This window comes from Pseudophryne corroboree, chromosome 9 (assembly GCF_028390025.1).
Source record: "Pseudophryne corroboree isolate aPseCor3 chromosome 9, aPseCor3.hap2, whole genome shotgun sequence".
In the NCBI taxonomy this organism is placed as follows: Eukaryota; Metazoa; Chordata; class Amphibia; order Anura; family Myobatrachidae; genus Pseudophryne; species Pseudophryne corroboree.
The window spans coordinates 362,826,368-362,842,705 of record NC_086452.1 but is presented as its reverse complement, the minus strand read 5'-3'; the positions used below and the strand labels follow the sequence as shown (position 1 = coordinate 362,842,705).

The following is a 16,338-nucleotide window of genomic DNA, read 5'->3' as shown; positions in this document are numbered from 1 at the left end:
CCTTCCTTATTGTGTACGCTCGTCCGGGCACAGTATCCTAACTGAGGCTTGGAGGAGGGCCATAGGGGGAGGAGCCAGTGCACACCACCTAGTCCTAAAGCTTTTATTTTTGTGCCCCGTCTCCTGCGGAGCCGCTAATCCCCATGGTCCTGACGGAGTCCCAGCATCCACTACGGACTACGAGAAATAGATTTATCGGTAAGTAAAATCTTATTATTAATTACATACTCCTTTCATATAAAAGCAATGTGATCGGAAAAGGAAAGCAGAAATCAAAGGATGGACAGAAAGTAGTTTGTCAGTGCTGTATGAAAACGCCTCTCAGTACCTGTTTAGCAGCTAGAGTCTCGTCATTGGAGCTATTCCGCACAATATCTTTGTATGTCATCTCTGAATTCCTTTTCTTCTGCAAGGCACCTGAGAGTCTCATCCAGAGCTGGGTCATAATGCAATAAGATATTAATCATTGTTTAATTAAGCAATACACATACTGAATAAGTGTTTAAAACTTAAACATATACCATGGCATGGCAATGTGCGATTCATTTCGGAAGATGCAAATGTCTAGAAATGAAATAATAAAGTCTATGACATATTGACGGAAGATGAAGATCCACAGGACCACCAAGTCCACGCATGTTGTCTAGCTAATGATCATTGTATTCTTCCAGCAGTCCTGCATTTACTTCAGGCAAGTTTATAATATTTTTTTATACCTCTTTTTCATTGACTTGAAAAATCCTAGGTTATTGCACATGAGCACTCATGAATCCGAGATTTTTGTCAGTGGAAAGGGCTCCTCCGGGTCCAGTCACCCAGGAATCCTTCCTGGCTACCAAGCAGCATTTTATTTGGGAAGGAAACAGGTGAGCTGCAGTGGAAATGGTAACCCGGATCATCTGACCAGGGACACGTTCACAGCATGGGGAGAAATGCTTTCCCGGCGCAAGTAGATGATGTCATCTCCAATGCCGCCTCTGATAGGGGAATAACCCAGATCAGTGCCACGGTAGAAAAGGGGTCTGACCTGGTTTGGAACAGTGGGGCAGATGTATTAAACCTGGAGAAGGGATAAAGAAGTGATAAGTGCAAGGTGATAACGCACCATCCAGTCAGCTCCTGTCATTTTTTCAAATCCGTAATGATTGGCTGGTGCGTTATCACCTTGCACTTATCACTTCTTTATCCCTTCTCCAGGTTAATACATGTGCCACAGTGTTCCAAATCCTGGGTCAGATCCAGGACTTTAGTGAAAAAGCGATATTTACTAAAGCTGCAAGACTTTTACTCTAGGATGATCTGAGCATTGTTTCAGATATCCCGCATGAAAGCACAACATTTCAGTTAGACATGTTCCACAAGTCAGGACTTCCTAACAGGATAGCATAATCAAACAAGTCATTTACAGCCCATGGGGTAGATGTATCAAAGCTTCTAAAGTGTAAAGTGGACAAACGGAAAAGTTGCCCATAGTAACTAATGAGCATCGAGGTAGCATTTATCAAGTGCATTCTATAAAATGATAGGTAGAAGCTGGTAAGTTGCTATGGGCAACTTCTGCCACTGGTCTACTTCTCCACTCTTTTCGCTGCTTAATACATCAACTCCTCAGTGTAGAATGATGTACCATTATTTTCTCTCTCTCTACATCATACCTGTGGTCTCATACTGTGTGGAATCCCAGCAAGAACGAGGGAGCGCAACTTGTCAGAATGAGGGAGGGTTACATCAATCTTATCCCATGTCAGGTCTCCTACATCATGGTTGTGAGTGAATTCCAGGTGGGCCTGCCACTTTAGTCTCTGCTGGGGGTCTTCTGTCAAAGGGATACCCAAGAGCTTGCTGGAATTTGGTTCTGCCCCATCTACATACAAAGTAAAGATGGCATCGTTAGCATAGTAATAGACACAAGAAGCACAAAATAAAGTATAGGAGAGAAATAAATAAGATGTAGGTAACAAGGTGAGCAGACATTAGGAGGAATTATTTCATTATACCTGTACCAAGCTATAGAAACCGGTTTTCCAAATACTACCTTAAAGCAACATTCTCACCTTCCTTATCTACTCGGAAACCAAATTCATCATAGCGAAACTCTGGCTGCTCTACAGATTGCTCCTTCTGCAAAGGGTATAAGATGATAAAGAGCCATATAAGAAAAATGCATTTGTTAAATCGGTCAACAAGTAAAACTCCAATATGCTAGGGCACACAAATATTCACACCTTGATGTTCCCTAGACTTGATTCTTACCTGTGTATACTTTGCGAGTATGTCCTGTGGCCACATGCTTGGTGTGAGGGCTGAGAAGGAACCACCGGGGGACGGTGTGTAACTCCCTAAAAGTAGATTATAAAGAAGATAACATTAAACATTTGGGATTGTTTATTAACATGGATTCAAGAACACATATGTAGCAATTAGTCTTTAGCTTTGATCACTCATAAGTCTATTTAGGTGCCATGAGTGCTATTTGCAATGTTTTGTTACAGTTCCCTACTACAAGCACTTCCGGATTAGCTCATATATCATTATCATTCTATGTGCCTTACCTGGAATTCCACTGTCTGTTGCCTTTTTACCCAAATTATGTACGTTTTCCTGAATTCTGGATCTTATTTCACTAAAAGTCCCTAATAATGTACTAAATACCATTGATAAGTATTTTTTGTCACAAAGGAATTAGTATAAAGTAGCACATCAGAGCACACATTAAGAAAAAGTGGCATGGTGCAGGTAAGTCGCGAAGTTCATGACGTGCCAAATAACTCCATTTGATTTGAGGATAGGTGTATGTGGACACTTCCATGTTCAATTGTGAAATGCTTCTTGAGAGGGGTGGATTTAGGGGTAAGGCTGCCCTTAGGCACATTATCCCCCCACCCCCCACCCCCTTCATCATTGCCCCCTTAATATCGTGGCCAGTCTGGATAACTCAAGACCACAAAAGCAGCTCCAACCTCCAGGGCCTTAACTAGGTGTGTACCGATGGTACCTTGCCCACAGCGCAAATGCACTGCAGGCGCACCGTCTGGCAGCAACCCCCCTTCCCCCCCGCATGGTCGCTGTACCCAGTGAGGCACTAGTGAAAGTTCCACCTGGCGTCGGCATGGTCGCGCACCTCACCACCCGTATCCCGCCTGTGAGTCCCGGTGCCTGTGTAAGGGACGGGGAGTGGCGCTGCAGCTGGCTTGTGGAAACGCTCCTCACCACCCATTTCCCGCCTGTGAGTCCCGGTGCCTGTGTAAGGGACAGGGAGTGGCGCTGAAGCTGGCAACGTGGTAGCACACCTCACCACCTGTATGCTGCCTGTGAGTCCCGGCGCCTGTGTAAGGGACGGGGAGTGGCGCTGCACCTGGCATGTGGTAGCTCACCTCACCACCCGTAACTTGCCTGTGAGTCCTAGTGCCTGTGTAAGGGACGGGGAGTGGCGCTGAAGCTGGCATGCGGTAGCGCACCTCACCACCCATATCCTGCCTGTGAGTCCCGGCACCTGTGTAAGGGATGGGGAGTGGCAGTGCAGCTGGCATGTGGTAGCGCACCTCACCACCCGTATCCCGCCTGAGAGTCCCGGCGCCTGTGTAAGGGATGGGGAGTGGCGCTGAAGCTGGCATGTGGTAGTGCACCTCCCCACCAGTATTCCACCTGCGAGTCCCGGCACAGGTGTAAGGGACAGGGAGTGGCGCTGAAGCTGGCATGTGGTAGCGCACCTTACCCCCCGTATCCCGCCTGTGAGTCCCAGCGCCTGTGTAAGGGACTGGGAGTGGTGCTGCAGCTGGCATGTGGTAGCGCGTTTTACCCCCCGTATCCCGCCTGTGAGTCCCGGCGCATTTGTAAGGGACGGGGCGCCGGCTCTGTATTGGAGAGGGAGCGCTAATGCAGGCTGCTGCAGGTCCCGTATAGGACGGTCTGTCTGCCTGGAAGTCATCACACAGGTGAAAACACACACATACACACACTCTCTCTCACTGTGCCTAATGTGTAAAAAAAAAGGGGCTCTGTTGCTGTGATATGTAAAAAAGGGGGACTGCTGCCTAATGTGTAAAGAAGGGGGACAATACCTGCCGTGCTGTGTATAAGGGGGACTCTACCTGCCGTGCTGTGTAAAAGAGGGACCTGCCGTGTTGCGTAAAAGGGAGCTCTGCCTGCCGTAATGTGTAAAAGGGAGCGCTGTGGCCATGCCCCTTCCCCATTAGGCCATGCCCCTATATTTTTGCGCGCATTGGCCCTGTTTTGTATATGGTGTGTGTTGGGGGGAGCGCCGGTGCTGTTTCTTTCACACAGCGCCAAAATGTCTAGTTACGGCACTGCCAACCTCATCCCACTACCACCTTCTGAATCACAATATGCTACCCATTATCTCACTCTCATCAATTGCAAAATAAAATATGAAACAAATAAGTCGGAATGACAAAGAAAAGGAATCACCTGGCCTCATCAGCCTGGTATGCCACCCCTAGGCACATGCCTAGTGGGAAATTCACCACTGCTGAAGACTACATGAGGACTATTACTACATGAACGTAAAATCAAATACTGATTGGTCTACAACAGTTATATATGCTATTAGAGTTTATGTATCAACGTATTATAATGTGTTTAGAAGAGAAACAAAACAAACAAAAAAAAGATGCAATAATCACATTTAATAAACTTCACAAAGAAATCTGCGAGTCTCCCTCTTACCTGACATGGTGCCAGAGTAAATTCTGCTGCCTCGGGTTTAATCCTCGCCTTGGGTTCTGGACAATTTACAAAGGCAATGTCTTCAGGATACTCTGTGGAGCTCAAGATAAGAACTGGCGGTGATCACAAGGTAGCATCAGTCTCTTATGGGAGCTGGTATGTTGGCAGCAGATGTTCTCTATTGGAAATCAAGAACAAATTCATTGCAAGTGGTGTATTCAGAAACACATTCTTGCCAAGTCTATGGGTTGTGGTTTTGTTCTCAGTCTATGTCCCTGAATGTTTGCACCCTAAGGGCTAGCCTAGCACAAACACAAGCTTTGTGTTGATTCAGCCTGAGTCATAGCATACCATCGATACACAAATAGGTACATAAATAATGGAGGCTGGAAAATATATTTCAAAGATGGACCTATTACCATATGAAAGGCAGTATTTGGGATTTTAAACCTAGAGCTAGTGTTCACTCTAGGTGTCTTTCACAGGGCGCTGCGCCCTGCCCCTTTTTTAGACCCCTGAATCCCGCCCTGCCCGTTTGTTTGCGCCCTCCCGCCCCGCACTTTGCTGCCCGCTGGACCCCGCCAAACACACTAAGCACACTGCATTGCATTTTTATTATCACTGTCTCCGTGCATGTGTCGAGACGGAGACCTCCGCGGCCCGCCCCTCCCCGTCCGCCTTGTCCCGCCCTGTCATTAGCTGTCAGCGTCCTCTATAGGTCTGCTCAGGGTCTGGTGAGACAGGAGGGCTGGGTTTGCCTCTCCCGCCGAGGCAAACCCAGCCCACCTGTGTGGATGAATGTTTAAAAGGAGACGCCAGGGAGGATCACCCGGCCGCCATCTTTAATACCGCTCCGCAAGTGGGGCTGGGTGATCAGCGCTCCCCCTCTGTGATGTAAGTACTCAGTACGACAGTAGTGTACATGCTAGAACCCCCCCCCCCCCCCTCCCTCCAATGAGAATACACAGATGACAATTAGCAGTAAGGAAGCAGAGAGCTGCCGCCCTATTAGAGAAATATTCCTGGCATTAGGTCACTCAGTGTAAACACCCCCCACGCCAGGTTCTCCCAGCGTTCCATAAAGCAATGGGGGGGACGCCATGCGCTCACGTCTCAGTAATCAGGATTCTAGCTGCCGGATTTCTCCCGTGCCTGAAGCACAGTAATAGCAGGTGGGAGACCTTACATCCCAGGCAGGCCTGGGACAGGACCAGCAGCTCTTCCCATTCTCACGCCGATCACTGGGGGTCCTTCCCATTGTTCTGCTGTACGGTGGGGGATGAACGGCTCAGGGCTCATAGCGAGGCTTTCTGTGTGGCTCAGACTCGCTTGTAATGCAAATACACAGCAGCAGACTCCTGTTACAGGAGACAGAGACCCCATTACATAAGAGATCACATACATGCTGGGCTACAGCTCTATGGCGTGTGATCACTTATCAATAGCAACCTGCCTTCCACCAGATCCCCTGACCAAGCAAGGCCAGATCTTACTGAGCGTATGCAGCCAGAGGAAATTGCTGTGACACCCCAAGACATGGCTTCCCAGTAACACGCGCCAATGAGACAGGGGGTGTATGGCCGTCCGTCTGCTCGGAGGATGTCTCAGTCCCAGGGGAGACCCCGCCACGCACATGCAGTGTTCCCTCACACCCTGGTCTGTATGTACCCTTCCCTCACACCCCGGTCTGTATGTATCCTCCCCTCACACCCCGGTCTGCATGTACCCTTCCCTCACACCCCGGTCTGTATGTAACCCCCACCCCCTCACACAAGGTCTATGTATCCCCCAGGCCCTGGTCTTTGGGGGATACATAGTCGACCTTGTGTGAGGGGGGGGGGGGGTTACATACAGACCGGGGTGTGAGGGAAGGGTACATACAGACCGGGGTGTGAGGGGAGGGTACATACAGACCGGGGTGTGAGGGAAGGGTACATACAGACCGGGGTGTGAGGGGGGTACATAATATGCAAATAAGAATACATTATATATATATATATATATATATATATATATATATATATATATATATATATATATATATAGTCTTCTTATATAGCTGAAATACCTTGCTTTTTATATAACAAATCTGTGCAGCCACATTTAAGGTGTGAGTAGACTGTCACAAGTGGTTTTTATATTTTATAAGTTCAAGTTGTATGTTGAAGAGATTTAGGGCTCAAAATAGAATAAATATATATTTGAAAAAGCTACCATTGCATGACCCACTGCACTCTGTTGGACTATTGGTCCTATTGTGTGGAGTTTGTATATTCTTCCTGTGCTTTTCACATTTTTTATTTTTTTCACATTTTTCAAGATTAACTATCCACGCGAACTATAACTTATAGTTATATATGCTTAGACTAAGCATTACAGTATGGACATAATCGTGCCCTCCCGAATGAAAAATGTGCCCTCCCGAATGAAAAATGTGCCCTCCCGAATGAAAAATGTGCCCTCCCGAATGAAAAATGTGCCCTCCCCGTGATCAGCACCCTGCCCTAAAAAATTCCTAGAGTGAACACTACCTAGAGCATAAACCTAGTAACTAGGTTTTAGGCTACAAATGTATACGCCATGTCACAAGATAAGGTGAAGGTAAGTTAACAAATTTTATATTGTCAGATTGCGTTGGGTATGCGAAACGGGCGTCAGGATCAGGGCGGTCAGCATACCGACGCCGGGATCCAGACTGCCAGAATGCCTACAGGCAGGAGAGCGCAACAAAGCCCCTTGTGGGCTCGCTGCGCTCGCCACAGGTTCTATTCCCACTCCATGGGAATAGTCCCTGACCCCCTGTTGGCATTCTGGCAGTCTAAATCCCGTCAGATTGGCCTGCTACACGGCCAACTGGACAATATCGTATGTGACCGCAGAAGTGTGCACACTGAATGATGCTGCCAATATGTTGTTACGATTTGGCTGGAACCAACACATCGTGCCGAGATCGTGTGCGTGTATCTCTCTACAAGCTTTGATACATACACCCCAAAAAGAGAAAAAGAAAGTCTAAAGCACAGGGAGAGATAAAGAGACCAACAAAGAGAGACTGGTCCAAATATAATAGCATTTGGACCAGTCTGGAGATTTTGCTGGTTTAGGTATGAGTTTTGAAAGCAGTAAAACAAAGCCAATTGTCACAAACCACTGGATCTTACATTTTGTCCAACATAAGAGAGCGAGATATGAACGTTAAGAGAGATGGGTTAAAGGGGAAAGGGAAAGAGACCAATAACTACATAATAAAGAAACTGAAAAATTAGGGTTAGTTAGTTCTCCACCATCAATAAGACAAGGAGCCTAATCTTGCCTCCAACATTACTCACAAAGCACCCCCCCCCCTCCCCCTCTGACTGGCCCACATTTCGATGAATATTAGAGCAGGTATGACCATTGATGGACAAAACCATCGTTGATTTTCCGACCAATGGGTTTATACTGTACTATTGAGGTTAACCACAAGTTATTATGACCATCGATAGTTAACCCACAGATTGCCATCCCAATAAAAAATAATAAAATTGAGATAACAAAGGAGAGTGAGAAAAAAACACTCACAAGGAGTTTGGGGGGGGAGGGGGGGGTAAGAGACCAAAATCCCAGGGAACGCCAGGCACATTTACTGGGTGTGAAAAAATTATATCAGCCAGCTTTTCTATAAACAGATTAAGATTTTTTTTTTATCAGGTATTATAAAAATGTTACATTATACACAATGTGAATTAAACAATCATGCAGACAGTACTGGTGACAAATATACAGTAGATGAATATAAGGAAATTTGAACACTTTGGGCGGTATTCAAATTACATATCACACCCAATCTCCTTTCTAAAGTGATCCCCGTTATCGCGCCCATAGTAATCAGGTTTAGCTGCGTAAAGAGTTGGGCGCCCTCGCTACCACAGGGGTGGCAAGCTGAAATGATTACAGTATACCACGCCAGTCAGCAGAAACAGAACGGGTGTGGAAGGTGGTGAAAATATACATTATGGTAAGAATTTACAGTTGATAACGGTATTTCTCCTAAGTCCACTGGTTCCACATGATAACATTGGGATATGATGAAGCGACAGCGGATTTGCACCAAATGGTCAAAGATTTTTGGCCTCCCAGCATGCAACGGGCCCGTCCATATATCCCCGCCTCCTGGCTCAGGCAAATCAGTTGTATTCCCAAAGCTCAAGGCAGGAGCATCATAGATAGCCCTAATCAGGCGAGAAGAACACACATACACACCATTCAGTACAAGAAGGAAGAGGTTAGCGAGTAAAAGGTGCGTCAGGGTGGGATCCCTGTGGACTTAGGAGAAATACCGTTATCAACGGCAAGTTCTTACCATAACGTATATATTTCTCCGACAGGGTCCACAGGTTATCCACAGGATAACATTGGGATTTCCCAAAGCAATTTAGTGGTGGGGACGCTCCTGATTGGACAGGAGAATCCTTCGCCCAAATTCAGCGTCGTGAGAGGCAAAGGTATCCATGGCATAATGTCTAATGAATGTGTTAATGGAAGACCATATGGCTGCCTTACATATCTGTTCTGCTGAAGCACCACGTTGTGCTGCCCATGATGGACCTACCTTATGAGTAGAGTGAGCAGAGACATTAGCCGGAACAGGGAGATCAGTTTGAGAACATGCTTCTGAGATCATCATCCAAAGCCACCTTGCCAGTGTCTGCTTATCAGCAGGCCATCCTCTCTTATGAAATCCGTAGAGAATGAAGAGAGAATCTGTCTTTCTGATGGCACTGGTATGATCCATGTAGATCCTTAAGGCACAGACCACGTCCAGCGATGCATTTCCCATAGAAAGGTCCGGTACCTGGAAAGCGTGGACTACAATTTCTAGACACCACCTTAGGAAGATACACAGATCTAGTTCTGAGAACTTCTTTATCTGGATAAAAAAAAAATCAGAAATGGGGAACGACATGACAATGCCCCTAATTCTGACACTCTTCTAGCCGACGCCATGGCCAGTAGAAAGAGAACTTTAGCTGTCAACCATTTTAGTTCCACTTTATTAAGTGGTTCAAATGGGGCAACTTGAAGGGCCTTTAGGACTATATTTAAGTAGCACGGCACTGTAGGAGGAACAAAAGGAGGTTGAATGAGCAGAATTCTCTGGAAAAAGTACGCACATCCTGTAAGTTGGCAATTTTCTTTTGGAACCATACAGTCAATGCTGACACTTGCACTCTCAAGGAAGCCACCTTCAAACATTTATCCATTCCTGCCTGAAGGAATGCTAAGACCCTGGAAACAGAAAGAATTAGAGTCCATTTTCCGTTCACTGCTCCAATGAATATAGGTTTGCCATATTCGGTGATAAATGCGAGCTGAGGAAGGTTTCCTTGCTCTGAACACTGTTTGAAATACCTGTTGTGAGAATCCTCTTAAAGGTTAAGAGTCACGACTTCAAAGACAGTCGATCCAGATGTCTGTGATAACAAGGAGTGGAGCATCCATCGACATTCTCTGCAGATCTGTGTACCAATGCCTTCTGGGCCAAGCCGGAGCTATTAGTATCATGGCACCCTTTCCTTGTTTTATCTTTCTCACCACCCTGAGTAATAAACGTGATTGGATTAACCACATAAGCAAGATGAAAGTCCCATCTCACAGACAGGGCATCCACAAAGAATGCTCTGGGATCTTTTGATCTTGACCCGTATGCAAGAACTTTGTTGTTCTGATGGGACACCATGAGATCTATCTCTGGAAACCCCCATTTGTCTACTAGGGCTTGGAAGACCTCTGGGTGTAGAGCTCATTCGCTTGCCTGAATGGTGTGTCGACTGAGAAAATCCGCTTCTCAGTTTAAAACTCCCGGAACGAACACTGCAGACAAGGCTGGATAATGAAGTTCTGCCCACTTTAATATGTGACTTACCTTCTTCATCGCTTTTTGGCTGCAAGTTCTTCCCTAATGGTTGAGGTACGCTATTGCAGTCGCATTGTCTGAGCGGATCTGAACTGGTTTTCCCCGAAGAATGTCCTTTGCCTAAATCAGTGCCATGTTTATGGCCCGAAATTCTAATATATTTATTGGCAGGCAACCTTCTTCCTTGGTCCATTGCCCCTGGAAACACAACCTTCCTGACACTGCTCCCCAGCCCTGGAGACTGGCATCTGTTGTCAGAATTTCCCAATCTGATATCCAAAAGGGTCTCCCCTTGTCCAGATATCCCATCTGTAGCCACCAGGCAAATGACCTTCTTACTTCTATCGTAAGAACCATAGTCTGCGTTTTTATCGTCTGATGCAACCCATTCCATTTGGCAAGAATCAGATGCTGCAGAGGCCTCGAGTGGAACTGTGCATCCTCCACCATGTCGAATGTTGACACCATCAATCCCATCATACGCATTGCTGCGTGAATGGATACCTTTTGACTGTGTAGCAAGTCCTGTATCCTCGACTAAACCTTGGATATCTTGTTCAGAGGTAAAATTACTCTTTGAAGACTTGAATCCAGTACAGCCCCCAAGTGAGTCATCCGCTGTGACGGAACCAGAGACGATTTTGCCCAATTTATGAGCCAACTGTGCCTTTGCAGAAACTTTATTGTCTGTTCCAGATGACATAGGAGCAATTCCTGAGACTGTGCCAGGATTAAAAGATCGTCAAGGTATGGAAAGATTCTTATCCCCTGCTGGCGGAGATAAGCTGCCATTACCACCATAATCTTGGTAAATACTCTGGGGGCTGTGGCTAACCCAAAAAGTAGGGCCTGGAACTGAAAATGCTGTTGGAGGATAGCGAACCTGAGATAACACTGATGGGACAGTGCTATAGGAACATGTAGGTAAGAATCCTGTATATCCAGGGATACCATATAATCCCCTGGTTCCATGGCCAAAATGATGGAACGTAAAGTCTCCATGTGAAACCGAGGTACCCAAATGTATTTGTTCAGCACTTTGAGATTGAGAATGGGCCGGAATGACCAATTTGGTTCCTGAACTAGAAACAGGTTAAAGTAAAAACCCTGTCCTCGTTGTGCAGGAGGAACTGGAATGACTACTCCTGACTGAAGCAATTTCTGAACTGCCTTTTGCAAAGCCCTGGCCTTCGTCTCTACCCGAGACGGGCTGGTACAAAAAAACCTTCGAGGAGGGTGCTTTTTGAAGGCAAAGCATAACCTAGTAGAGATACTGCTTCCTGCACCCAGGCATCTGTTGTAGACTGATGTCAGATCTGTGCAAACTGAAAAAGTTGGCCCCCCACCCTGGGATCCCCCAGGTGGAAGCCTGCACCATCAGGCTGATGGCTTATTATCTGTTTTACCAACCGGTCCTCTGGTAGCCTAATGATTTTTAGTCTTACCAGACTTGTTGTACTGGGACTGCCTGCCATCACTTTTTCCTTTAGCTTTTCCTTGAGACCGAAAGGGCCAAAAAGCTGGAACTTCTTGGAGTCTGCTTACGACTCCAAAATATCTGTCAATTCTTTACCAAAAAGAATATCTCCAGAAAAAGGCAAAGATTCCAAAACCTTCTTAGATTCTGAATCAGCTTTCCACGTACGTAGCCAAACTGCTCTGCGAGCAGCTATTGTTAAAGCTGATGCCCTCGAGGCAATAGTACCCATATCCAATGCTGCTTCTTCCAAGAACATTACAGCCTGTTTTATATGTGCTATATGGGATTTTTGCTCTCTAGATGCTATTGAAAAATCCCCTTCCAATGCATAAGCCCATGCAGCCAATGCCTTTGCCATCCAAGCTGAAGCCATGGCTGGCCTTAAGACTGCCCCAGACAGGGAAAAAATGTTTTTTTAAAAACCATTCACTCTCCTATCTGTGACATCATTTAATGATGTTGAAGGCAAAGGTAATGTAGATTTTCGCACTAATTGAATCACATGCATATCTACTTTAGGAGCCACCTTCCTTTTTAAACAATCCTCAGCTGGAAAAGGATAATTGGAATTCCATTTCTTAGGAATTCTAAACTTCTTATTGGGTGTAGCCCAAGCCTCTTCCATTATTTCCGTCAGCTGATTTGACCCAGGAAACTCAGTCTTAACTGTTTTGGGATGTTTAAACACAGGTGCCTTGGTTTTTAACACAGGCTATGCTGAATCCTCTAAGAATAGAATGACTTTCATTGCTTTAATTAACTCAGCTATATCCACTGAGTCAAGACCTTCCTCAACCTCTTCGTATGCCGAAGTAGAATTTATTAAGCTTTCATCCTCCGATGGAATCCTCATCTGAAACATGTTTAGCCTGTGAGGATGAAGATTTACTTACCACTAGCTTATCAGCATGTATCTTTTGAGAGGCTGCTGCTGGAAGTGATAAACCGCAAGTGGGAAGCTGCATGTAAGGGCTAATAATGTAACCTATCCCTGGTACGGGAGTTGGAGGAATAATCCATTCAGCTATATTGGATAATGCCTGTGCAAACATAGCCCAATGTGGATCAATCTGCACCTGAATCTGCCTTGTATTTTTCAAGAGACCCTGGCGAGAGCTAAAACAATTTGCACGCAAACCATCCTGGACCAGATCCTGAGAGGAAAACACATCTTTGCAAGACAAACATGATATGAGTGTCGGTGTTGCTGTGAGTGTATCCTCCTCACCTTTGCCACTCTTAGACATGATAAATAATCAACACTTCCACAGTGTACTACACAATTTGTGACTATAATCACTTTAAAGGTGTGTACACACGGTGAGAGCCTTGCTATGTTCGATTTTTACTTGCGATTTCCCTTGAACTCCCCGGAGCCCAGATAGGACAGATTTTGACTAACTTTTCTTGAGATATGGACTATGTGTGCTTACGATTTTGGCTTATGTGAGATTTTGGCTTATGTGAGATGTCATTGACATGTGAGATGAACTAGATAGTACACCAATCTAGCAAAAATTGACTTGCCTGCACAGTCTATCTTTTCTTGCGATGCCGACCTGGCGGGGCCGCGCATCGGGATCGCAAGGTGACTTTCACCTTGCGATTTGCACTAACTTTTCTTGCGATTTTGACTATATAGTCAAAATCGCAAGAAAAAATCTCACCGTGTGTACACACCTTAAGCTTTTAAAGTGACATACAATCCGACCCTACCCATGCACCAGCATTGAGGATCGGAATAGAAAAAAAACTGACAGAATTATAGTAAAGTCAGCAATCACACTAGCAGTCAGTCACGTTATACATTAGTATAATAAGCAATATGAGCACATCATCAACTACAACTACATTTCAAGTATGTAGGAGAACATATTACAGAATCATGTTTAAACAGATCTACCGTATTCAGATGCATAGCGAAAGAAACAACAGTAATAGTATACAGACTCATATGCAATAGGCACTTATCTAACAATTCATTCTCAAAAAGGTAGAGACTTAGGGGGTAATTCAGACCTGATCGTAGCAACAAATTTGTTAGCAGTTGGGCAAAACCATGCGCACTGCAGAGGGGCAGATATAACATGTGCAGAGAGAGTTAGATTTGAGTGGGATGTGTTCAAACTGAAATCTAAATTGCGGTGTAAAAATAAAGCAGCCAGTATTTACTCTGCACAGAAACAAAAAAGCCACCTAAATCTAACTCTCTCTGCAAATATTATATCTGCCACACCTGCAGTGCACATGGTTTTGCCCAACTGCTAACAAATTTGCTGCTACGATCAAGTCTGAATTACCCCCTTAATGCTGTATTACCCATACTCAGTAGAATGGGATACAGGGAGACTCACCCCGCTTCCAGGACCGATCAATACGTTTGCGAACGCTGAATGGATCCAGACGCTACTAGTGTACAGTGCTGCTCCATGAACCTACAGTGAACACAGACGCAACAGTCACACAACCGCCTATGCTGCGACTGGGTCCCCTTCGTGTACAGCGTCTGAGACGGAAGCGGGAAACAGTTCATGATGGGAGACTCGGAGGAAACTGGCCATGAACATGGGGGAGGGGTGACCAGGAGAGCATCTGACTCCCCACTGCTGATATCAACCCTAGTTATCGCGGCCTCATACTATTCCTGGAGCCTCTGATCCCTAAGGCCTAGCGCAGGTGCACCCGAGGTGGCAGCCGCGTCAGCGACTGTTTGGTAGTCTCCTCCCAAAACAGTGAAGCTGTGTCCGTATCCCCCTTCTAAGCGGAACCGATGCCTTACCTTCTCCCCATGCTTCGGCCACAGCCTGGTAATGTCTGCTGAAGCTGCTAGTATATCCGACACAGACGTCCGCCGAAACAGCACTGTACTCGTGTGTAAGCGTTGTCGCGACCCGGCGGAGAGTTGTTGGAACGACTCTTTCTAAGGTACGCTTTTTAGAAAGATTACTCAAGAAGAAAATAGTAATCTTCTGTATTATGCTTGTTTTGATGAAAAGCGCCTTGAGTCCTGTTTGGAGAAAGAGCGCTATATAAATAAAATTATTATTATTATTATTAAGACTATAAAAATAAAATAAGAAAGCCTAGGGCTACTAAAAACCAGCAGCCCTCTGACCATGGTCCGGCTCCTGCCGCACCTAACAAAAATCTGATTTGCCTGAGACAGGAGGCGGAGATATATAGACCGGCCCGTTGCATGCTGGGAGGCCGAAAAGCTTTGACCGATTGGTGCAAATCCGCTGTCACTTCATCATATCCCAATGTTATCCTGTGGACCCTGCCGAAGAAAGAATTGAATACCGCCCATCAGGGGTGTATCTAGGGGTCTGAGCGCCCCTGGCAAAGTAAGGAACTGGCGCCCCCCACCCAGAGACACAGTGGGGGGAGTTACAGGTAGGCTGAGGTCAGGGACACTGAGGGAGAATTACAGGGAGGGTGCAGGTACAGTGGCAAACGCAGGATTTCTAGAGGGGGGGGGGGGGGGTTTCCAAATGCAGTACACAATCTCCCACTCTGCGGAACGTTGGAGCAATTGTGGGAGTCTGGGGGAGCGGAAGAAGAACCTAGTAAAGACCCTGGACATTAATGTATACTGTATGGAATACAGTATTAATATTTAACACTATAGATGGTCTATAGTATAGGCTGCATCACACATTTAAATAGTATAAATAAGTTGTCAAGAAAGAGATTAAACATACCATAATAAATAAATACACAAACATAATAGAACCAGTCCTGCACTTTTTGAGCCCACATTCTCACACCTCATGGTAATGCTCCTGTCTTTTCTTCCTGGTAGCTACTCTCTTGTCCAGTGTACCGATTGAGGATTCACACAGCAAACTTGGTAGAAGAAGATGCTACCACTGGGCATGTGCAGCAGCTCTGTTCTGTCCATTAAACTGCATTATGTGGTGGTAGCTCTAGTTATCGTATTATATACCATTGCTATTGTTTTCATAATTTGAACCACTTGCCAAGAGGAGGGGGGTTTCTGGGCAACCGGAAACCCCCCCCCCCCCCCTGCGTTTGCCTATGTGGTAGGGACAATGAGGTGGAGGGCTTACAGGGAGGCTGAGGTCAGGGACACTGAGGGGCAATTACAGGGAGGGTGTGGGCAGGGACACTGAGGGGAATTACAGGAGTGTGCGAGCAGGGACACTGAGGGGCAATTACAGGGAGGGTGTGGGCAGGGACACTGAGGGGAATTACAGGAGTGTGCGAGCAGGGACACTGAGGGGGAATTACAGGGAGGGTATGGGCAGGGACACTG

The 16,338-nt window shown here is 46.0% G+C and overlaps 1 protein-coding gene across 1 annotated transcript in view; it reads right to left on the bottom strand.

Moving 5' to 3' along the window:
- Nucleotides 1-16,338, bottom strand: part of SGSM3 (small G protein signaling modulator 3) — a 154,701-nt gene that overhangs the window by 79,802 nt on the left and 58,561 nt on the right. The window contains exons 2-6 of the mRNA XM_063940730.1: nucleotides 4,687-4,864; nucleotides 2,254-2,339; nucleotides 2,055-2,121; nucleotides 1,656-1,864; nucleotides 329-436 (exon numbers count right to left, since the gene is read on the bottom strand). Coding sequence (XP_063796800.1) covers nucleotides 329-436; nucleotides 1,656-1,864; nucleotides 2,055-2,121; nucleotides 2,254-2,339; nucleotides 4,687-4,693 — 477 coding nt within the window. The 5' untranslated portion in view covers nucleotides 4,694-4,864. The remainder of the gene's footprint in view (nucleotides 1-328; nucleotides 437-1,655; nucleotides 1,865-2,054; nucleotides 2,122-2,253; nucleotides 2,340-4,686; nucleotides 4,865-16,338) is intronic.